At 40.7% G+C, this 25,014-nt stretch overlaps 2 protein-coding genes across 5 annotated transcripts in view; both read left to right on the top strand.

Annotated features, from left to right (window-relative positions):
* arhgap46b (Rho GTPase activating protein 46b) overlaps positions 1 to 21,174 on the top strand; it is a 73,239-nt gene extending 52,065 nt beyond the window's left edge. For all 3 annotated transcript variants that reach the window (XM_077214070.1, XM_077214068.1, XM_077214071.1), the window contains 8 exons: positions 410 to 1,724; positions 5,378 to 6,008; positions 6,473 to 6,571; positions 14,651 to 14,724; positions 16,870 to 17,069; positions 17,708 to 17,799; positions 18,340 to 18,509; positions 18,601 to 21,174. In XM_077214070.1, the coding sequence (XP_077070185.1) occupies positions 410 to 1,724; positions 5,378 to 6,008; positions 6,473 to 6,571; positions 14,651 to 14,724; positions 16,870 to 17,069; positions 17,708 to 17,799; positions 18,340 to 18,509; positions 18,601 to 18,795 (2,776 nt within the window). In that variant the 3' untranslated portion in view covers positions 18,796 to 21,174. The remainder of the gene's footprint in view (positions 1 to 409; positions 1,725 to 5,377; positions 6,009 to 6,472; positions 6,572 to 14,650; positions 14,725 to 16,869; positions 17,070 to 17,707; positions 17,800 to 18,339; positions 18,510 to 18,600) is intronic.
* Positions 21,175 to 23,533: 2,359 nt separating this feature from the next.
* The window catches only part of phf20b (PHD finger protein 20, b), a 34,536-nt gene continuing 33,055 nt past the window's right edge, over positions 23,534 to 25,014 (top strand). The window contains exon 1 of one of the 2 annotated variants that reach the window (XM_077214095.1): positions 23,534 to 23,875. The gene's annotated coding sequence lies outside the window, so the exon portion shown is untranslated. The remainder of the gene's footprint in view (positions 23,876 to 25,014) is intronic. The other variant, XM_077214094.1, reaches the window with a different exon arrangement.

Genomic DNA, 25,014 nt, shown 5'->3' with positions numbered 1-25,014 from the left:
TTGTATTTGCATAACTTTTCCAAATATCTGTTTGTGCCATATATTTTATTCATAGAGTTTTTAGCAAGATCTTAACGTCAAACGTGGAGTTGCTACCTATGTAGAGCAGTTTTGTAATTGAGAACTTGGACCGAGATCAAGACCATATTTTCATGGTCTTATCATGGACTCGAGAGCATGTGGTCCCGGTTTTGACTCAAACTCGACCCTCTTCTGGTCTTAGTCTCGATTCAAGACTCGACTGAGCTGGTCTTGACAACACTGGTCTTCTACAACACTGATGTAGACTATTCCAAATCAGTCACTAACAAGGTTCAATTTCAGTTAGAATGCTGTATTTAAAGGCAGCTCTAGGAAATAGAGAACAACACAGTATGTGTTGACCGTAATCTCTTTTTGTGTGTTTCAGGGACTTCGCTCAAAGATGGCAGCCTGCTCCTGGATCCAAGGCTGCCATGTTGGTGAAAGTTAACAGCATTGGAAGAAACCAATCTCTGGGACCAGTTACTAGCCACCACCTTCTCCATCACAACCCCACCAACACTTGCACTTCACCCAGACCAGGTTACACAGCGCAACTTGACATAACTGGTTTGTTCAACAAAATGGCCGTGCCTGGAGACTCCAAGCAGGGTTACCACCTCAAAAAGGGGGATGCCAACTTCTGTCTGGTTTTGCCCACTTCTAGCTCTTCCTCTTGCTCGGTGCACCAGCGCTCTGTTGCAGGTACACACCGCCCCTCTTCCCCTCAATATGGAGCTTTACCCTCAGCACCCATCTATGATGAACCTCCACCCATGGATCCCCCCATTTACGATGAACCCCCAGTGGAAATGGAAGTAGAAGGTGCGCACCACTTACGCAGAGGTCCCAACTCCACCAGTCACAGCCTGTCTAGAGGAACCCAGCCTCCTAAACTTCTCCAGTTCCCCCATTCCAAACAAGTCTGCAGCTCCTCCGCTAGTGAGTACAGTCCGGCCGGCCGGGAGTGCATCAAGCACATGGTAAATGTGGATGCAGCTGTATTCAAGCACCAGCCCCAGATGTCTAATCCCATCAAGGGTCCTACAAATCCAACCAGCCCTCAAATCCAGCCCCAGTCTCCAGTCTCTGCCCAGATTAAGAAAGAAATCTCTCTAGAGAAGAAGCAATCATGGAGGCTGTTGGAGCCTCGCCATAGTCGCCAAAGCAGCCTGGCCTCTCAGGAGTACCCAGGCCCTGTTGCCGTCACGTACCAGGATTCTGGCTACTCCACCGGACCATCCCCAAGTCTGCGAAGGAAAAACCGTCGGCGTGCAGCTCTGGGAGCTGGGTCTGGTCGGCCCGGGTCGGTGGGCAGCAGTAGTGAGTTAAACGCATTGAATGAGAAGCTGATGGCAGAAATGAGGGCGGTGGTGAACCGTTCTAACACACTTCATGGCAGCAAGGCCAGTCTGGACACTGAGATGGGATCAGAGGCTTCTGGGAGTACCGCCCGCTCACCAGTCAGTTCATTGAAGATGGGTGCAAGAGGGTGTGGATCAAGGGAGGATGTGACATCAAGTAACCGATCACTGTATAAGGGCGGGGGCAACAACCATGGTGACGTGCTGCTGTCGCCACTGGTGACAGATGGGCTCGGAAGCAGGCAAAAGAGGACGTACGAGAAAGTGGATTCGCTGGAGAAGAGCGTAACATCACAGACCAGCTTGTCCTCTCCAGAACCGCCTAGGTCTCTCTCACAGGTATAAACACTTTTTGCAGCTGTCCACTTGCTTGAGTGTCTAAGTCTGGAAATATTGTTATGGTTGGACCAGTGAGGTAATCTGGCTGATTCCCTTTTTCTGTATTTCTTTTTCTTTTAATTACCCTTCTGTCTTTCATTACTCCTCAAATTTGAGAGTTCGACTGTGTCTTATGGAGTGGAAAAGCAAAAAAACACTTCCCATCCGGTTGTTGTAGATACTATGCAGGAGATGGCGAGGCTTGGGGTTTCCTGAGCTGAAGGCTGTGAATGTTGCATTCTAAGGAGATTTACTTGTGAGTGTGTGTGTGTTGTGCTTAGATTAAAAGGACTGTACAAAGGCCAGTGGTTGTTTTTCTCAAGAAACAGATTAAGGGGAAAATGCAAGGTTATGAGACAGGTGAGTGTAGCATGCAAAGGATTGATGACGGAGAGATGTAAAAGAATAATTTAAGTGTGTGTGTGCGTGTGTTTTTTTTTTGGTTGGTGGGGGGTTGTACATATGGGAATCGGGTAGCAAGTAGGTCAGTGCAGCCAGAACTTGAGAACCAAATTACTTTTTCAGGCCGTGTTCATGGATGACTGTATGGAGAGTCTGTTTCTTGTGGATAGCGGATATTGGTCATAATAAAGGCAGATAGCCTACTTCAGCAGAGTAAATACACAGTGAAACAATACTGCAACTACTGACACTGCAGACAGTGGAACTCATATAATCTGTTTCATGAATCATACAGTTGAAGTCAAGCAAGAACTCTTACTAGCAAGCAACAGTCCAGGGACTTGAGCAATGTATCGCTGATATGAAACAGAAGTTGCAATAGTCTTTTCTTACCTATTTTGACTTATATCCAAGTGAAACGGCTTCTTGAAGATGGTGGTGGTGGCGCAGGGGTGGTGATGGCGCAGTGGATAAGACACATGCCTTTGGTGTGAGAGACCCGGGTTCGAATCCACTGTGAGACACCAATGTGTCCCTGAGCAAGACACTTAACCCCTAGTTGCTCCAGAGGCGTGCGACCTCTGAAATATAGCAATTGTAAGTCGCTTTGGATAAAAGCGTCAGCTAAATGAATAAATGTAAATGTTGAAGAAAAAAAAATTGGGGCAGGACCTAATTTCGTCCATGGTGTGAACTCATTTGATTGAAGGGTTGTCCCACCTTCACGTCAGTAAAAGTGTCATCAAATAAGAGAAAAGATGTCATTGCAAGAGGGAAGGGAAGTTATTTTGATTAAAGCTTACGAGGGTATTTATTTAAAAAAAAATGTGCATGGCTAAATCATTTATGATAAATACTGCAATATTCCATAAGAATTGTTCATTTTGATTTCATGGTGACTTTAAGGCAGTGGTCTACGTATGGATTGGACTGCAGTGCATCTCAGCAGGGTTTGAAATAAAGATGGTTTTGGATCCAGGCTCTGGATTCGGTAGCATTAGCTTGTGTTTTAATGCTGTTCATGAAGTCATTCCCACACAAGTTCTGGAAAAACTGGAACATAAATTACCCTTTAGTCTGTGCTCCACCAGAAACAACCTGTCTGTTTTAAAACATAACAGAAATACAAGTGCTGGTGCTATTTACAGAATAATTGAGAAAGGAAAACAGAGACCAGGCTAGTCCCCTCATTCAATTAGCCAGGTGTTGTGGTCGTACAAGACAGTCGGCTCTTACAGCTCAATGTGATTTGGCACATGTAGGTAATGTGTTTCGATGCGTGTGCTGACAGTTCCTCTTGTCATTAGTGTAGTGCTCCACATGTGGTTTGGCTTCTCCTGGGGAGCATGAGTTGGTGGAGTTAATATTATGGATCTTAATACACTAAGAGAGGTTTGTCATCAATCAAATGATCATACACGATTAAAATAATCACACCAGTGCAACTTAATAAAAAATTACCTTTTTCTTAAACATTATGTAGGAATGCCTATGTTAGTCTTTGTGAATGGATAATGATAATTTCATCCCTACAGTATTCAGCCTCCTCTATATGTCTGCTGGCACTTCAGCTATTTTCTTGCCTTAATGTGCCTCATTAACTTCATCAATCTCTTTGTCTCTCTCTCATACTCTGACATCTGATTAAAATACAAAAATAAATGTAAAGGCAGAGTTGTGAGGTTGGAAACATTGACTCAATGATTTGGTTCAAAGCAAGCTTATTACATCTTAATGGAGGTAGAACCGCACTAATGTCCAGATGCATGGAGAAACACTTCATTCTTACAATTTAATATGACCACATTGTTAAATCTGTATCACTTAGGGCACAGTGTCACATTGACGTAGTGCTAGGGGGTGGCAAGGCAGGAAAGGAAACCCTTATGTTGAGGGAGTATATCGCAAATGTAACGTGCTGGATAGGCATGCTACTGCATACAGATGACATCATGCTCATAACCTGTCATCTTTCATTGACTCTTTTTGTAACCATAATAATGTCAGCATGATTGTGTCCAGTTGTATTGCATGTTTTGGCTGCCACATTTGAAATGCTAAACAAACTAATATCTCAAATAAAATGTTGATATTTTTTATAGATTTTTTACTGCCGTTGGTAGTCATCCTGGACTTATACCGTGTTCTAACCAATCACAACAGAACAAGTGCCCTGTGACAAACAAATTGTATGTCTAAAGTGACCGTAAAACTGCAGCGCAATGTGATACAATCACATTCACAATCTTTCGCAGTCAGCCATGATCAGTTTATTGAGTATCCCATTATCGGTCGGATATCAGTTATCACGATTTATTGAGTAGTATTTGGCCCTGTCCGAAATGGCACCCTAAGAACTCACGGTCTTCCTACGAGTCCACCCTTTCGTGACGTAACCCCGCTTTGACTGTCGGGAAGAAGTCTGCTGTGGAGCTCGCGAGCACCCTTCTGAAACCTTAAATGACAAATGGGACACGGTTTCACGGACTTAACGGACAAGAACACGAGGCAACCATTGTAAGTCCACAAGACCAAAAGTGCATATGAAGTATGCCATTTGGGACAGGGCCTTTATCTAGTCATGTAATTTCAAAATGGCTCTGTCCAATGGGGCGACTAACTCCATGTTAAATAAAACATATTTTTGTCCACTTAAACACAATCGACTGCAAGCTTGCATTGATTTTTGAATGCACCGCCAGCATCTCAAAATCAAATCAAAATCCTTTACACTTGGATGTACTTAATATGAAAGAAAAAATTTGTTGATACTTCCGTTTCATCATGACTTTAAAGATATTCTCAAAAGTCTGTTTCATTTAGATATGCACAAACATTTTTAAATGAGAGAAAAATACTTAGTCGTTAAAATCATTTTCTTCAGTGTAAAAGTTGGACAGGTTTCTGGAGCAGTAATGAGTTAGGAGAGAGGGAGAAAAGAAGAGAGAGAAGAGGGGAGGCAGTAATGTTTGATGCTGGGATGTGATTTCCATATTGGGTCACCTATTTAGGGAGCGAGCATAATCCATGACAAAAAGCGTTTCCAGGTTTCTGCAGGGAGAGTGAGTAATAAGCCAATCGGCTGCAGCCTACGCAACACATGCACTCAGATTCAAGTTCCTGCGGCAGTCATGATGATGCAAATAAGTGCCAGAACAGCTGCATTCATGCTGGTATCTTTTTGTTTCTCAATCTCTTATTTTTGTCTCCAGACAGGAACACTGGAATCCAAAACTCAGCAGGATGTCTCACCCCAGGATGACCATGACAGAGAGGGTCATGGAACTGCCCACCTCACCTATAAAAACAACAACAACAATCCCCCTCCTCCTCATGCCAGCACAGGTTCGGGTTACCAGTACCCGTACACCACCCTCTGCAAACCTACACCCGACGCCAACATGGAGGACTGGGCCAGCAAGAACCTTAACCAGCACACACAAGGCCTGTTTCGCCGGCGCGTCTCCATCGCTAATATGCTGTCGTGGAACCGAGGCTCCATTAAGAAACCCATGCTGATCACCAGCGACCGCACTGTCAAGAAGGAAGCCTGCGAGATGTTCAAGCTTGTCCAGGCCTACATGGGTGACAGGCCGGCCAGATTGGACAAACGCCACGTGGCCCTTCAGGTGGTCACGAAGTGCTGGGGGATGCAAGGGTTGAGGGACGAGCTGTACGTGCAGCTGGTGCGACAGACCACCGATAACTTGAGTTTGAGGAGCTTGGAAGCAGGCTGGGAGTTGATGGCCATCAGCTTAGCGTTCTTCTCGCCTTCGCCCAAATTTAGACGCTATTTGGAAGGGTACATCCAACGACACCTTGAGCCCAGTAACGATAAGAAAAGTAAGTTTCAAATATTTTGTTTTTAGATAAATGCCACTTTTGATCATTTGTGTCTAATGTAATGAAATTCGTACATTTGTAAGTGTGGCTTAAGTGTTCAAATACTTATTTGGACATTCTTTTTGGGGCCAGTGTATGTCTTGGATAGTCCAGTGTTTTTGTTTGTAGGACAGGGAAAGGACACACACAGGGGACTGTTTATGTTTTAGGCCCTCCCATATGGATTCAAACCTGAAACACATATACATACAAACAGAGCGGGCCAATATTGGTTACACTGCTAAAATTATTATGGCATTGTGCCTACCCAAACAGGATATAGCGCTGTGGAGGAGGGAAAAATAAAACGCAGGGGTTACAGCAGGTTAAAAATCACACAGGCCATGGAACAATTAAGTCGAGTATTGTTCAGACAGACTGGAGCGTATGAGTGTTCAAAATTAACAGTTTGTTGTATCTGACAGTTCTTCAGCACATCATGGATCAACAGGACATAAAAAACAAGAAGAATTCCAAGTCCAGAAAAAAGAGGAGACAGAACAATGAGGAAGAAGACGATGAAGGTGAGTTTAGGGTGAAATTAGTAATTTTGCACACACACACTCAGGGAAACATGCATACACATATAAGAAATCATGAGATGAGATTTTGGACGGATTGGATAATTTTTTAATTTACAATCTTTTTCATAATTTGAGTTGAATGGGCAATACCAAACAGGAACTTGACCATCCATATACATCATCCATCGTTCTATCTATATCTATTTCCAAGGTTTAAAAAAATAGCTCCTGCCAACCCGCCAAACACTAGCCAATTTGCTGGGTTATAATTAATAAATTATGTTCTATCACTTAGCAAAGCATCTTTATCAGAGCTCTTCCTCTAAAAGGAGCCTAAAACATAAGCAAAACAAAATGTAAAGAGGGTCACACACTGTCTGAGAGAAATGCCACATCTTCAAAATTTGAACACTGGGTTAGTGTTCTATGACTCAGGCTGTTCAATAGTTGTCCATAGTTTTACATCAAAATACAATGCTAGTAGAAGTTCTGAATGGTTGGTAACTTAAAAATTTAGTAACCAAATTGGCTGGTGAGTAGAAAAGTTGATTACAAACCCTGTCTATATCATATACCTTATATACCCATATACCTTCAAACATGACTATATATTTACAACAAAGCATAGCCACAAATATCTACTGTAGCTGCTTAAATATGATTTTAGTAATGTAATAGCATCTTTAACTTTAATGGTCCAGTCAAATCCTGATGGATGAGTTACAATACATTACATTACAGAAGTTATGTTGTGAATGACGTTTCATGATGTTTTTCATGTGCTGTAAGGTAAGCCAAGGCATCTTTTATCTTTAACTGAAAGACAGGCTCCCAAACACACCCACTCACATACAGTGTCAAGGGGGTTTGGTGTACAATAAGGGAATTTTCCTGGTAACACGTTTGGCTGAGGGAGAGTATTAATGATGCTTTGGGGTCCGCTAGTGGAGGAGGACCACTCAAAGAAAGAGCAGCTGGCCCAGCACAGAAGAGGAGTATCCCCCTCCTCTCTCCCTTTCTCACTCTCTCTTTTAGAGGCAAGATTAAAGCTTTGAGCAACAAGACTTACTACAACTCCCACGCTTCCCTGGCCCGCTTCCAGACTGCTCAGGCAGAGAGAGAGAGAGAGTTTGATGGTTGAGAGGCAACAAAGATCCTGAGAACGTCTTTCAGTCTTGAAGTGAGAGTGATAGGAGATGGAAAGAGAAAGAGGAACAGGCAGATTGGGACAAAAAACGGAGAGTGGGACATTTTTATCAGGTTACACCCCCAGTGGCTGGCATCCAACTTAACTCTGTTCTTTTATACCTCTTTCTATACTCCTAGCACACACACACACACTCTTTTGACGAGACAGCTCTGCGTGGGCTTTTAATGGTGCAGATCCAGCTCGGCCTTGGTTAATTACACTGTGTTTTCTTCACAGGGGCACAGGGGCAGTGCTACACGAGACATGTGCTCATTGCAAGTAATGGCCACTGTCATTGTTTGGGGTGGAAGTGCAAGGCTAAAATATACTCTCATAAAATATACCAAGATATTATTTAGTAGTGTACACCTATTATAGGGACAATCCATCAGGAGCAACCTGAAGAATCTTGCTTCATGAGATTGTGATGAGTTCATGGATCAACCTTTAGTGGGTTTGAACAAACTTTGCCACCAGAAAAGCTCTGATTTCAGATATTAGTTATTTTAGTTGTAATAATTGTATTGCTACTCTAAATTGACTTGGATGAAATCGTTGCACTGCCTGATACATCACAGTGTGAACCTGAACTGGGACTTCAGAAACACTCAGTGGTCAATATTTAGAAGACTGAATTTTATATCTGGTTCTGGTGTCCACTTGAGTGATATTAAAAGAAATTTTTAATCATTCAGGGTATGTTATATCCGAACCACCATGGCTGATAATCGTTGACCCTTACTCATAATTTTATGACTTTCCTCTGTTTATGTCATTGTGCTATTTATAACATCATAAATTTGACATGACTGATGAAGCTTTACTGTAGTTCAGATATGCTAGTAGGGATGGCGAAAACTAAAAATTTTCTTGACCGACCACCGTGCCTCATTAGCCGCTTGAAAGCGGTTAACCGATTAGTTTAAAATATGCCACGCTATTTGAAATAACAGCCATTTCGAGCCGCGCCTGCAATTTCGCAACTCTGTCGCAACTCTGTCGCATCTCTCTCTGCCTCCCGCTCACACACACACTGCCCCGGGGCCGCTCTTCCACTCACGTCGCTTTTTTAAAATCCCATACAGCGTGAAACTTGAGTCCCTCAAACGCAGTGCGTAAGCAGCTTGTATGTAATCGGTGGACAAATGGCTCCTTAGTTTCGAAATGGTTTGGGTACAAGGTGATCGCGTTGAAAATAAAGGCGTTAGTCTAGCGTTAGAAGCTCATTTGAAACAATGCCGCGCCTCATTTAAGAAAATGACAGCTCCGAAGAGACGCCGCTTTAGTTTGAGGAAGTGCTAACAATAATAAAGAAAGATGATGATCATGATGATCACCTTATCTGTTATCACTGAAATGTAGATGTAATGTATTTCCAAATCTAAGCCAATCTTATGCGGAATGTTGCCTAATAGACTGCAACACGAAAAACCAATGGATAAAACAGGCACCTTCAGAATGCGTAAAAGACGCACCGGCCAAGGCAGGTCTAACTCACTGTGTACCTTCTAATAACGGACAGAACAAGTCGCGTTTTCAGGTGATACATCATAGTAGGCCTACTGTATTTAAGCACTGTATCACACAAGTTGCAACTTACATCTGTGTCATTCTTTTTGGTGAAATGGTCCCACACACTACTTTTCTTTGCATGCTTCATCATGTCGTCTGCCCTGGCTCTAACCTACAGTGTTTTAGCCTGTAGCCTTTACTTTTCACAAACCTTGTGAGCGCGCAAACCCAAAAGCTGTGACCTCGCACCAAATGTTTTTATTGGTTTATTAAGTACAAACAGGTGAGTTATGAAAAATTGAGTGTGAGGGATTTGTTCACTTCACACAAAAATATCTTGGAATGAGATGGCTAACTGTAGTAGCGTTTAGTCCACTGTCTATAATAGCCTAATTTAGAGATCACTTTTTTCTTTTTAAACCGACTACCGACAACTTTGATCGGTTAACGTTGATACGGTCAACCATCGGTCAAATGGTCATCGGTTAGCATCCCTATATACTAGAATATTTGATTGCACATGAACAGAAAAAAAATATATGCTTTTATTCTCCCAGTGCTCATAATCTTAGCTTAAATGTTAAAGGTGTATTCGGTTGCTCTTTAGCAAGCATTAGCATTCCTGTTCTTTGCGTGTTTTATGTACCGGTCCGGTACCTCTACATCACAGATTTGCTCCTTTAGTTTCAATTTGTTTGAATTGAATTCAGTTTGTTTTCTGTTGGATTGCAACAGACTTGGTTTCATGTGCCACTGGCCTACAATCAACAAGATCACAATCTTGACCTTTAAGGTCAAGGATACAGGATTTGTGGGAGGACTTATGGTGGCATCAGTGATTGTAAGAGTGATAAGCTACGATTAAGCCAGAAAAACAATGGATTTTCAAATTCCAGGATCATGTGTGTATGTGGAAGCCAAACATCAGGAATGTCATTGTGGTTCTAGATCAGGGGTGTCCAATCCTGCTCATGTAGAGCCACTGTCCTGCAGAGTGAATGAAACACACCTGAACCAGCTAATCAGGGTCTTACTAGAAACTTCCAGCCAAGTGTGTCGAGTCAAGTTGGAGCTAAACTCTACAGGACAGTAGCCCTCCAGGGCCGAATTTGGACGCCCCTGTCCTAGTGTATGGAAAAAACATAGGAAACAACTATGGAAAGTACAAAGGAAACAACTTAACACTTCTCATGAACTGACTAATGTGTTGCCGGTTTACTTTAGTCATCCGAAGAATTGTTTTTCGCTGGATTGGAACATTCCAAGTGACACCTTTGCACGTTCCTGCTGTCTGTGTGCGGCTCGCTCAGATGGATGCTGGGAATGTTCTAGTATGGCAGAAAAAATATGGCTTTATCATTCAATATTTGCATTTATCGTTTTATTTGCATTTATGGTTCCATGAAGAACCTATAACATTGATGGAACCTTTTCATTGCTCTAAAGGTTCTTTATATTGGAAAAAAAATTATCTTTTAAGAACTGTTCACTGAATGGTTCTTCTGTGGCATTGATGCGAAAAATCTGTGTGCCAGCGCTGTGTGCCCCAGGAGATGGCATTGTGGGAGGGCCTCAGTTCAGGGGCCCTTTTGAAAGAGAATAGACACTCTCAGAGGACTTTATTATATGATGTGGCACTGTTTTTCTTTTTTAGTAATGCCCTTTTACTCTCTCACTGTTGTTTCAGGATGTGGGGTGTGGCCTCCTCCTGCCTCTTGTGGGAAGGGGAAAAAAACGCCCTTTATGGGCTCAAAGAAGTGCCGTTACAACTTTGGCACTGTTTGTATGCAAAACGGCCCTCATATCAGCACGTTTCTTTTCTAATGGCTTTTGTTGAAGTGTCCGAACTGTCATTCTTTATCTACAAGAGGCTGATGATAAAAGTGTGTTTAACTGAAGGATTAGACGCTGGACACATTCACAAAATTACACTCATCCTGGAGAGAAAGAGAGGATGTGAAGAGCAGAGTTCGAGAAGATGGGCGATAAAAAGAAAGAGGTATAACCCTGACAAACGTACAGTACAGTAGGTGGTATAAGAACTGTCAAGCAGTAGAGATCCAGCTGTATATACCTTGGTAGATATATTTAGGAGTATATATGATGAGGCAGGTTATCTTTATGTTATTTACACAAGTATGACAATATAGTGTGGGACGTGTCCCAAACAAGAGGAAGAACTTGTTATTAAGAGTGTTGTAGGGCTCGACGTGAAACGGTTGCTGAGTACGTTTGCTGTTAGTGCTTCCCACATTAATATATAACTTAACCTGTTTTTTTTGTTGCGTTTTATTAAAAATATTAAATGTGACTCATCCAATCAGAATTTAAAGTCAGAACTATGTATATATACTTTTAAAAGTTTGAGGTCATTTGTTTTTTTATTTAAAAAGTGGCAGTATTAAAATTTATAATGTTAAAAAAAAACTATTGAAATGCTGTTCTTTTGAACTTTCTATTCATCAAAAGATCCTGAAATATTTTTTTGTATCTGTTAACATTAGCCTAGAAGTTAGATTAAACCATCAAAATAAGGAAAAGACATATATTTTAAAATATTTTAAATATGAGGGAACAACAAAACACTTAATAAACACAGCTTAAGGTATTTATCTGAGAAAATTATTTTGTAAAAATAGCTACATGTTTTATTTTACTATGCAAAAAGAAAATGCATAGAAAACAAAAAAGCTCGATTTCTTTGTATGACAGCCTGGCCAAATATTATATCCGCACAATTTGGCATGTGTCATTGCGTTATCACAAATAAAATCATTGACTCAAGCACAACTCCGCAATATGCTTACAAAGTCTTTAACAAATGTTTAAGTCTTTCCCTGGCATTGACAGAATTTTCCATCTTTTATGACAATGCTTCCCTTCCATTGACTGAATTTTCCGACAATCCTTGTTTTCACTGTTATAGGTTAGGGGGGGCGCTATTACGCATCTTCTGAATGAGTACTGAATCTCCGGATCAAAACGCGGGCAAAGAAGCAGCAGAAACAAGCAATAGAAGCATTGATGCTTACGCACATGTAAAATAATATGATCATCAGACATTAAACAGCATATAAATCAAAACTGCCTAACATTACCGAATGAAATGTCGACCCAGGAAGAGGACAGGACTGTGAAGCTTTAGGGTTGTTGATGGACTCGATCTTCTCCATGCTTTTGACCATCGTTCTGAATGTGATCCGGATGTTGTCTTTGACAAAAATGCAGGTTTTTGTTCAAAATGTTGCTCTTTTAAAAAAAATATATATATATATGAAAGAATAAAAATGGTTGAAGGGGGAGAAGGGAAGAGTGGGAAAACAGAGGCTGCGTCACAGAGAGGTGAGAAATATTCTTGTGAAATACCTGACCTACTTGTTTAACGTGAGTTTACAGCTTCATACACACAAGAGTCATCAGAACAAGAGCTGTAAATCTCAACGTCTGTGTGATTCACAGATTGTGCCTGATGGCAGTAGACAGACTCATCCAGACCCACCTGTTCCTGTCAAGTCTGATATCGGGAAAAGTTGACTTTTACAACATTCTCACAGTCATTGTGCGTTTATCTGTTTTGTGAGGGTGTTCTTCAGACGTTTAACAGAAAGAAGCCTCATTTGCCTCAAGATTTTAGTAAAAAGTAAATATCCTTATTTTCTCCATGTTTGATGATGAGTTAGGACAAGACACGTTCAGACCGTTTCTCCAGCACTTACACATGCAAATATTATATCTTTCCTTGTTTCATTTGACAGTATAATCCATCATATTAATGCTTCAACTGTCCTATCAGGGCATGTCAGATGTGTGAGGTTTTAAACTTTGCATAGAGTTCAGTATTTGTTACGTTATTTCAGCTGTTAAATGGAAGACGGAATGCTAGTTTTGTTTTCATATAATGAGCTTGTTTGACTGAGTATTTAGTCTTTTTTCCCATATAAAACTGTTTCTCCCTTGTCCCCCTCTGTGTGTTTCTGTGAGTAATGCCTGTGAAGAGCCCTGAAGCCTCTCTGTGTCTACCGTCTCTCAGGCTTCAGTTCAGCCCGGTCACCTGTTGGCTGTAAATCTGTTTCAGACCCACATAACCACGTAAGGTTGTTCAGCCAAAGAATGAGTCCGGGAACCGCTGTGAGAGAGTTCTTCCGTTTAATGAAACTGATAGCACCTCAGTCTGTTGTGTAAATCATAAAGATCAGTACATAATATTAGCCAGCATCACTAATAGCTGTATCGGTTTCAGTGCGAGCGATATTTCATCTGGCGTGGCGTGGATGGCAGATTCCATTAGTACATTAAACGCTGGTTTCCTGTAACAGTTAAACTTCACGGCTCATGTACCTTGTAGCTGTGAGGAAACGTTCACATCTCACTTCAGATGTTCACATCCAGCATTCGCTGAGCAGTCATGCTTAGCAAGAATGAGGGTTTCAGTTTTTAGCTGCTGGAAAACACTTATCTGCATATGAGTCACTGAAGTTAGAGAAGAGACTCTGTCAGGGTCTGGATCGACTAGCAGCTACTTGCACAGCGCTTATTCTTCATCAGTTTTCTCTGTCTGTCTTTGTCAAGTCAAGTCACCTTTATCTATATAACGCTTTATACAATACAGATTGTTTCAAAGCAGCATTACAGGGTTAAACTGGAAAATGATTAAATGATGCAATTTATGTTAAATTATGTTGAAATGCAGCTCTCTGGGTGCCATCAGTGTGACAGTGAAAACGGCATGTTTTCTAATGATATCTCTCAAGGGTAGCATGTACAGGGTGAAAAGCAACGGTCCTAGTAGCGAGCCTTTCGGTACTCCATATTGAACTAGTGATTGATATGATACCTCTTCATTTACTCCTACAAAAATGTATTATGGTCAGATATGTATGATTTGAACCATGCCAATGCATTTCCACCAATGCCAACATCATTTTCGAGTCTATTCAAAAGAATGTTGGGGTTGATTGGATCAATATCATATCTGTGTGACCTTGTTTATTTGATCTTGTGTTTAACTGGACTGGTCAAGCATCTCCAGTGTATTGGGGAGGAGGGGTTCTGACAATGCTGTCAAAATGTTGTTCGGGTTATTTCAGTTTTTTGAATGGAACATTAAAATCATATTTAAGAAAATGTCTCAATTGTAAAACTGAAAACTGATGAAATGCATGGTAAGCCATATGAAAGCCTACCTCGGCCATGAACTCTGTAGAAAATGAGAGGATTGGCATTGTTTCTAAAGACTTCTTTCTTTCTTTATAAATCCTTTAGTAAAGAATTTTATGCTCAGGACTTAAGAGGATTCATTCACAAGCCAAACTGCACAAAAACAACAACTTGCTTTTGGTCATTGGTCAGTAATATTGCATATTAATTGTCTTTGACAGGTCTTCCTATCAGCATTTACGCCAAATACTGCTACCGTAAGCTGCAAAAAGTGGCCATTACTGGGGGCAAGAAGGTAAGAGTTTTTTTTTTATTAGTTAGGTTTTTTTTTAAATTAATTAATTATTATTTTATTGATATCCATAGATGTTGGATTTATTTAACTGTATTGCTCATTTCCCTATTTTTAGATTTAAATAACCTTTATCCTCATCTAACACTCACTTAAAGGTAATCTTTTAAAGACTGTAATGATAATCTTAAGCAACACTACATTGTAATGTTTTGATGCTTACATTCACTTGTAGCTTTTAAAATTATTGCTTTTAGTGTTTTGTTTTAATTTTATATTTAAACAAAATATTGAATTTTAATATTGGCCATAAATCGAAAATAATGATCAGTTTAACACAATGGCCAAAATTGTAACTTTAATTAACACACATTGCCCTTCAGCCCTGGTCCGCATCCAACGTCAAACATAATTTCAATAGGCAGGCAATGGTTCTTAATCAGTTCTTGATTGCAGCTTTGACTCACTGACTTCTAATATGGTTACACCAGACACATAGAAGTTGGATGATTCCATCATGTGATAATTGAAAACAGTTTTTCCTGCGAGTTTTGTTTATTTGTAGATGCCAGCACTGCTGTTAGATCGAACCCAGGAGTCTCCAATTGTTCAAAAGAAGCAGTATATGGCACAGCCGTTTAAAACTGGTCACATCTGTGAGCAATCACATCACCCGGCCTTTAGGAGCACACCATGAGAATTACTAATCCGCTAACCCAAACTAAGAAGAAAAGGTTACAACAACCCCCCAGGCCCTTCTATAAGCCTCGTCCATGCACACGCTTCACTGGTACCGGCACTGGCTCTAGCAGAAGCTGTTTCTTCTGCCTATTTGTCCTTTCACCAGTCCCACCCTGTAATCAGCCGTCCCACCTCAGTCTCCAACGCTTTTACTGGGTGGGCTATTTTTACCCCTGCACCGCTCAGCTACGCATTATCCCGCTCGCCGCTGTTGTTCCATATTGTGTTACGGTTGAGATGGTGTCCGTCTGTTCCACATAGTTATGAGGGAAACGCATAGTCTGATCAACAGATGCTCTGTGTCAGTGTCTGGTTGACATTCAAAACCTAATTCTGTTGTGATGCGGTTTTGTACTGGAATAGTTCAGCCAGTAAGGAAGATTCTGTCATCATTAATTCTCATGCTGTTTCCCTCACTTTCTTTCTTTCTTTTTCATGCAGTGAAAGCATATATTGACCACGGACTGCCAAGTTCCAAAAATACCACAAAAGTACAGCAAAAGCACTATAGGTTTAGTTTATATTAAGGATGCACTGATATTTAAATTTTGCCCAATAAATATTATGTCTGATAACCAATAAATGACCAATATTAAAATGTGATGTGATAAATTAATTAAAAAATACATAAATCATTTGATTAATTTTCTAATAAAAAATATATTTAAAAATATCATAAAATGCATCACAACATTTAATGCATTAAAAATTAATATTCATTTTGAGATGTACTAAAGATTACATTTAACTGTGTTATTAAATTATTACTGTTTTCAAAGATTAACTTTAAGTGAGAATTAGATGATGGATTTAGATTGAAATGTAAAAATGTGAAAAATGAGCAATACGATTAATATATTGGTCGAGGATAAGAATTTTTTTTAAATCTCCAATACCTGTATTACAGTTCAAAAGTTTGGGATCAGTAAGGTTTTTTTAAGAAAGAAATTAATATTTTTAATTATCAAACATGACAAGGTTTTTTTTTGTAACAACGTAAAAGTCTTATTTCAAATAAATGCTGTTCTTTTGAACTATTTATTGATCAAAGAATACTGAAAAAATATTAACAATATTAAGCAGCACAACAGTTTTCAGCATTAATAATAATAAGAAAAGTTTCTTAAGCAGCAAATCATCATATTAGAATGATTTCTGAAGGATCATGTGGAATAAATTACATATTAAAATTGAAAAAGTAGAAAGCATAGAAATTCACAATATGACAGTTTTATTCCATTCCTGATCAAATAAAGTAGTAAAGACATCTGACTCCAGACTCTTGAAGAGTAGTGTATTTATAACCGTTACATTGTTCATTCACAGTCTATATAATTTGAGGCCAATTTAGTCAGATTGCCATATATTGTACCTGTGATTGAAGTGTGTGCCCTGTTCTGTCTGTAGGGTCTGAGGAAGCCCACTCTGGAGGAGCTCGACCACGGCCGGAACGCCATCGTCACTCCGTCTCTTTTCGGCAGCGCTCTGGAGGAGATCATGGAGAGGCAGAGCGAGCTGTTCCCCGACAGGAGACTGCCCTGGGTGCAGGTCCAGCTCTCCCAGTATGTGCTGGCCCTGAGCGGAGCCCAGACCGAGGGCATCTTCAGGTGAGACCACAGAGGATCAGCAAACTGGGCTTACTGGTGTTTAATACACAGCAAACTCCGTTCTTCTCTGTCTTAATTACTAAACTACATGGCCATTCTGAAGTATAAATGTTCTCATTACTTCAATATCCCTCTTCATCAATGATGGAAGTCTATACTATTCCTGATGGGGTTTTTTCTTCCCCCTGTAGCCATTATGTTTTCTCTGTTCTATAGGTTTTTCTTCTTATGAAAATGAGATATTTACTGTACACACTTCAATTGTCTTGTGTGAGGGTACTTCAGAGGACGTGCAAGTACACACACACTGTAATGGGGACATGTTTTCATTAAATCCTGTGTGTGTGACAGCGCTGTCAGGCCATCATAAGTGTCAAAATTACTCCACCTTGTGGTCAAGTGTTACAAGTTACACAAACAACCTGGTCCCGGTTCACTTGATGTGGCTTTTTTGTGTGTGCACGTCCATAAGGTCCTCAGAATTTTAGGGTGTTCCATTTGTCATATTATGATTTAGAAAGCCACATGGCTACAATGTTGTCAAAGTGTAGAGCCCAAGGGCAGCATTTAGGATAATAATAACGTTTACAACCGGATGAATAAGTGTATCATTAGCTGTCGTGGTCTTCATCTTGTAGAGTTCCTGGGGATATTGATGAGGTGAACGCTCTCAAGCTGCAGGTGGAGCAGTGGAAAATTCCCGAAAGCCTCTCCGATCCCAATGTCCCAGGTGAGAACATATGAAACATTCACATGTGTGTCAATAAATACATGTGACTCGGCATTCATTTGGAGAAAGTGAGTCTGACAGACCTTTATAATGATATATTGAATGAATTAACCATGATTCATTTTGTGATTCCAGAAGTTTCAAGAACTGTATTTTTTTGGTAAAAAATAAAACAAAAAACAGTGTTTTAGAGACAGAATAGACACAATATTTAATGTGTTAGTTTGGCGATTTTGGTTAGTTTTCGATTTTCAGTTTCTGTCAGACTGTCGTTGCTGGGAAATTCAGTCTACAAAAAAATACGTCTTTCCACACATTTTTAGTCGATGAAACACTATTGACTGTTTAGTTCCTGTCTGCTTTTTAGCATCTATTGTAAATGCTAGTATTTAGTTCCTGTCTTTCATAGACTGGATTGCATCCATAGACGTTCCGTTTACCGAATGGTCTATACACTATAAAATTGCGCATATCTTTTAATGTGAGTGTGAATACGGCTGAACGCAGCACATAGATGTAACATCTCTGTCTCTGTGTCAGCGTCTCTGCTAAAGTTGTGGTACAGGGAGCTGGAGGAGCCGGTGATTCCTCAGAGCTTCTATAAGCAGTGCATCAGTCACTATGAAGATCCTGATGCAGCTATCAGTGTGGTGCAGTCGCTCCCAGAGCTCAACAGACTCGTGCTCTGCTACTTCATCAACTTCTTACAGGTACCATCCTGCTACTTGAACACACCCCTGTAGTGTTCTACACAATGACTGACAGTGGATATTTCAACACCCCTTCTTTCTCTCGTCCCAGGTCTTTGCTCAGCCGGTGAATGTGAGTAGGACTAAGATGGATGTGAATAATCTGGCGATGGTCATGGCTCCGAACTGCCTGCGCTGTCAGTCTGACGATCCTCGAATCATCTTTGAGAACACGCGGAAAGAGATGTCCTTCCTCCGTATACTCATCGTCCATTTGGACACCAGCTTCATCAAGGGCTTAATCTGACCGTCACGTTTTATTCATTATTTTGTGGCATTGCTCAGAATTGAGTGAATCATCCAGGAGACATCAGGACATTCTTCTTCTCATCTTCAAACGTCACAATATTAGTTCGGAAAATGCCGAAAATTACAGCTTTGGCTCAATGTGAATCATCCAAATCTTCTTGAAGCCAGACTCACTTTAAACCGAATCTGTTGACTGAATTTGATTCCACGTCACAAAGAGAAAGAGTTTCACGAACAGGGTTGTGTTGTCACACGTTGAAACAAAACAAATGCATGATCATTGTCTTCTCGGTTTTGATATTTCTTCTGTGTTTTATATTGATTAGCGGAGGAATGCATCCTTTGGACAATCTTAATCGTAATAACACACAAGCAATATGATCTGCAGTGTATTTTCTTAATTTAATATGGTATGAGTGTTCTGATTATTTAATATCAAATAATTGTAAGCTCAAGTATGAGCGCAGGGAGAATTGCTGGCTTCAGCTTTGTGTTTAAGGCTAAGCGCTAGCAAGAAGAGGTCAATTAATATTGCAGAGCTGTGGACCACAAAGACAGCTCTCAAATACTTTGCAACGCTTGAGGTCTGGTGCCTTAAATGGAGAATGTTTGTTGATGAATAAGATGCACAAGTGCCCATGTACAAAAACACATTCTTCATCCTTCAGCTTTATCAGAGGCTCTGAATCAATGGGTATCTCAGTAGTTTTCCCAGTTGTCCCATTTGAAAATAGAAAAATATATATCCAGATGTGGGTAAGCAGAGCTAAACCGTAGCAAACTCAACCAGGAACCAGAGCGGAAGATCTATCGCAGGTCTTGCAACCCTCACAAAATAACTGCTGCTCATTGGCCCACTGAAAGTTGACTAGGTTTCAGTTGATCCAGCAGCTCCAACTTCAACTGATGGCCAAAAATACTGAGTTCAGAATTCGGCCAGGTTGAATAAATGGTTTAAGAAGAGGTTTAGGCCAGAATTATGCTCTACGGAAGCATGGCCAACACCAGTCTTGTCCTTCATGCAGTACTTAAAGCTGAAGTGAGATTTCTGTGCCACTAACATCACCAAATGCAATAACAAAACATATTAATGACTGTTTTATCAGTTACGTTTTCCATAAGCGCTTCTCAGAATCAGAAAGAGCTTTATTCCCAGGTATGTTTACACATATGAGGAACCTGTCTGCCATTGGTCAAACAAACAGATAAAACCCCCATGATAGCCATGTCAGGCTAGTAGTCATAATGTTTACACTTTTCAGGAGAATCAATCTACAAATGGCAGGAGAGCTCCATATTTAGTTTTTTGACAGGAATGAAAACAAGGTTGTGAGGGATAGAAGTACAGAGTGTTCAGTGGATAAACTTTCAGTCGACAAAATCTTGAGTTTTGAAAAATTACATGAACTAGTACCTTTACAGTAAGGTATAATGTAAGTATTTAAATTCAATATGGCGTCTGCCCTTGACTAAGGTCTCTGCTTTCATTTACTATTCCCTACAGTAGTCCACTAATATAGTCCACTTAAAGAAGTGAATGGAAAAATCGAGCGAAGTACTGAAAATGCTACAGATTCAATCTTCTGGCGAGACGTGAGAAATCATTTGGTGCGACACTCATGTGGTTTCAGACACCACTGCAAATGGCTGTCCCCTCAACTATGTATAAGGATAAAGAGGGCGATTTTTGACACAGCCAGATGTCACCTTCTTATGTGTGTGCTATTAAACTGAGATACTCAGAGTCTCTTCAAACTTGCTGCCATGACATTTGTTCACCTGACAGAGAAAACTGACAATAGAAGAAGACAGTTAATGCAAATTTTGGCTATAGCCTATAGTGCCTCTTGTGGTAAAGCTGAGATTGCAACGAGTATTTGTGTGAAATAAAAATCGAGCTTGCTTAGATAGCAGTGTTTAGAAGAGTATGTTTCAGGCCTTGGCATCATCGCTGGTAACATCTGAACATGTGCAAATTGCAGTGCGTTCTTGATCGTTTACTTAAAATTGGAGTTCCATGATTCATCTCCGATATACAAAAAACAATCTCATTTGTTATCGGTACAGTGTGGGATCCGCCATCAACTCACCCTGTGCTTGTGTATATAGACCCTTCATAGTGACAGTAAGTGATCCCCTGACTTGTTGCACTTCCCCCTCAGTTCATTTCTGCCACCTGTGGGTCTGTGAGAACCTGGATACTCATCCTGCACTCTACTTGCTCCTTAAGGATTTGTGTCGTCTTTTGTTATATACGTGTGAGGATGTGTGTAGGAGACAGCAGTGAATAAAGACATGGATGATGTGTGTTTAAATTTGCGTAGTTTCATAAAGAACTCTGAAATAAAATTTGTAAATTTGTATAATTGTACAAAAATGGCTCTGAGTTTCTCTTCCTTGGTTCGTCTCTGTCTCTCCAAAGCAACAAGCAAAGGCCTTGAGAATACTGTGCCATCAAGATCATTTCTGTTTCTTCAGTTTAACCCACAGTTTTAGTATAATAAAAATGGAGGGATATGCACTAGTTTTACCTACACTGTCACTTTATAACAAAAAAAGATTTAGTCAAGACTGGATGAATAATACGCTTAAGAACATTAACAAACCTTTCAAACAAAAATATAGAATAAACTCTGAGCTCTCATGACCTCTTGTGGTGAAGTCAGGAATCTCCAGTGAATTAAAGGTTGATCGACTAATTCAGCGGGGGCATTTGTAGGTTGAACGCCTCACAGCGGTGAAACTACGGATGTCCCAATTCGAAAGCTCCTTCAAATGTGGCCTACAAATGCGTCCTTCGTTTCCCAAGGATAGAATGAGTGGATCCTTTGCAGCTGCCTATCCCAAGATTCATTGCGCACCAGTGAACAATCCTCTGTAGGCTAGACCGTCCCTTCGGATGAGACGTTAAACCGATGTCCTGACTCTCTGTGGTCATTGAAAATCCCATGGCGGTTCTTGTAAAGAGTAGGGGTGTAACCCCGGTGTCCTGGCGACATTCCACCCATTAGCCCTTGCCAATCATGGCCTCCTAATAATCCCCATCCACTGAACTGGCTCTATCACTCTCTCTCCACCTATAGCTGGTGTGTGTGAGCGCACTGGCGCCGTTGTACTGTGGCTGCCGTCGCATCATCCAAGTGGATGCTACACACACTGGTGGTCGTTGAGGAGAGATTCCCTGATATGATTGTTAAGCACTTTGGGTGTACAGTAGTGCATATGAAAGCGCTACATAAATGCCTCATTCATTCATTCAACAACGCTCTGTCCGACCTTCACGGACAACCTCTGAGTTGGGACACAACTTATGAGTGCACTTTTGGCCCCATCCCAAATGGCACCATAAACACTCGCAGTCTTCCTACTAGTCCGCAGTTGTGTGATATAATGGAGCTATGACTGTCAGGTAGAAGTCTGAGTCTTCAACAAACTGTGCATCGATGGTGCGCATCAACTTCAAAGGGGGCGTTCACGACATGAGCACCCTTCTGAAACCTAAAATGACAAATTGGACACCGCGGGTGCTTCTCATTTCTTATTTGTGAATCCTGATTTCCTTCCCTTGATTCTTTTCCTTGCGTCTTAGGACTCCCTTAGGGTGTGAGGGAAGGATACACATGTGCATCCTCACTAATGAGTCCTCAGGAAGCTTCCTCACTCTTCCCAGTGCAACTGGAGAATTGAGATGCCCTTCGTATTGAGAAGAACCCCCTACTGTCTTGTGGACTTAACAGACAGGCGCACATGGCAGCCATTGTAAGTCCACAAGGACCGCAAGTGCATATGAACTATGAAGTGTGCCATTTGGGACAGGGCCTTAGTTGTGTTGATATAGCAGGTGTCTTATAATGACATCTAGTGGTGTAAATGCAACCCCACAGCAAAAGTTTTGGTTACTGCCTGATGGCTTTGCAGAAATGCTCTATTCACAGTCTGTTTATTTAGTTCAATGAGTGTCCAATAACGGGGATTATTGGGATAAAGTGATTAGTATTAGTACAACACATATAATTCACCCAGTTGGCTCTATAATATGCAGAAGCAGAAAACAGGAATAAAGCAAGTATGCTTTTTATAGACCAAACCTGAGAAAACGGCACCATCTGGTAAAAATTTTTTTGAAGCCTTGCCAACAGAGTGAAAGTTTCTTAGCAAATATTGCATCATGTTTTACTTAAATTGCCCTGGGGATAAAATTGCAGTTGTAATGGGTTTCAAACTTTCAATTGGGACATTTTTGTCCTTAAAGTCCTGAGTGGAACTATTTTGTGTAACTAGTGCAAAATAAATGTATGCATAGTAGTACAATTCCAATAAAAATGAAACTTGTGACAAAATTTATACAGTTGGCATAGACACAGGCAAAAATGATTTAAAAGACAAAAATGTCCATAAGGACGCACAAGATATATATATATATATATATATATATATATATATATATATATATATATATATATATATATATATATATATATATATATATAGGCTTATCTCCCTTATACGTCCTTGAGGACATTTTTGTCTTTTTCAGTATAAAGTAGGCCTTTTAAAGTAATTTTTAATTCAGCTACTTTTGTAGGCTATGTTTTCCTCTCCACTATTTTAAAAAACGTAGTTTCTTGTATTTCGTACACTATAATTCATAATCAGTGTTGAATCGCATCATTTCACTCGTTAAGTCAGGGAGGACACCTTCTTCTGTCTAGTCTAATAATAACATAAATATCTTCAGAGAAGAAGCGCTACAATGCTCTGAACTAAACATCACTTACAAGGACGCGCCTTCTGTGGAAGGATGCGATAGTAAACTGTTATCGTCTTTTTCAGATGGGAAGCGTGAGAAACGAAATGAAGGCGCAACAAAATCTCCACGGAATGAGGAAACGAACAGCAGGCATAATTCGCTTCGCGCATGCGCAGACAGGCTCCACCTCGCGGACACCGGCCTTGCTGCTCGCGCCGGAGAAAACAAACTGCGTGGATGCGCTCGCTCTCGAAGCATGCGGCTTACAGCACTCCAAGCATTTGGACTTGCTTTCTTTGCTGTCGGAGTACATTTATCAACAATAAAGGTAAACGGCGCTGTGATTATATATCGCAAAACAATGAGCAGCTGTCTTGGTCGTTTATTTGATGTAATTGCACATTTTATCATTTGAATGTGGTGGTGGTGATGATGCTGTTGTGTTAAAACGAAACTTGCTTCCATGCATGTTCCCCTGTTTGATGCTAATGGGACCCATGCAATTGATTTTGTCAAATGGTGCATTGATGAAACTTGAAGGCGGTTACAGTTATAGTCGTTATGTAGATCAGGATAAATGCACGTTTTGAGCTTCTTAAATAGCTGGAAGACTTTTGTTCGACTCATACTTGAGATAGTCCCATGCTGCAAGGAGTAGGCCAAGCGGAGGCCGCTGAGCGTAAGCGTTTGAATGACAGATGCGCGGTCCAATCAGAACCTCGGAGTCCGCGTCAGTCAGGGCTCTAAACCAATCAAATGGATTGCTGTTGTTGCGCATCATTCTTATCAACGGAACAATGTAATATGAATATAGCAATTTAAAATGCCATGGCAATTACTTCAACTTTATTTTGAGGGCTTGACTCGTTTTTGTGATGTGCAGATTCTCTGTTCGCCTGCTATCTTAAACTACACACAGCAGTGAGAGCGTCAAGTTCGCAGACAAACGTTGCACCCACGTTTTCCTCGCATGAGAAGTAGAGGAAGAGTCAAATGCATGAATCTTCTGATATTTCCGTTCATGTTTACTTCTTTCTACCATAAAAACGTTTATGTTCAGTCTCTGTCGTTTGATGTACTGATTGCCACTTGTTATGACAGGCATGTAAAGATGAACCGCTTGTGTGACAATGTAAACAACGAGGAGGGAAGGTTTTGCGCGCCATATGCGTCACGCGCCTGTCGATGTGAGCGACCGTTCACTGGGAGGAAGGGCTGAGGAGTTTGTGAAAGCATTGATTTAACATAATGTGCCGGTTTCCCGCGATTATGACGTATTAAAAATGTATGCAATCTGTAGGAACGTGTCTGTCCACGAGGACGGGCACGAGCCCGGCGGTTGCGCGCGCAGCACTGGCGGGTTTGATAAGCACGCGAGTCAGTTACGAAACTTATCGGACGCTTTTGATGACGCGCTTTCATGTGATTGATGATGATGATGATGAAGACCTTTTTTGATAAAGTACG

Source organism: Siphateles boraxobius, unplaced genomic scaffold (genome assembly GCF_051911475.1).
Source record: "Siphateles boraxobius isolate OS27281-9 unplaced genomic scaffold, OSU_SipBor_1 68, whole genome shotgun sequence".
NCBI classification, from domain to species: domain Eukaryota; kingdom Metazoa; phylum Chordata; class Actinopteri; order Cypriniformes; family Leuciscidae; genus Siphateles; species Siphateles boraxobius.
The sequence above is the reverse complement of the archived record's forward strand: the minus strand, read 5'-3'. Positions and strand labels throughout refer to the sequence as shown.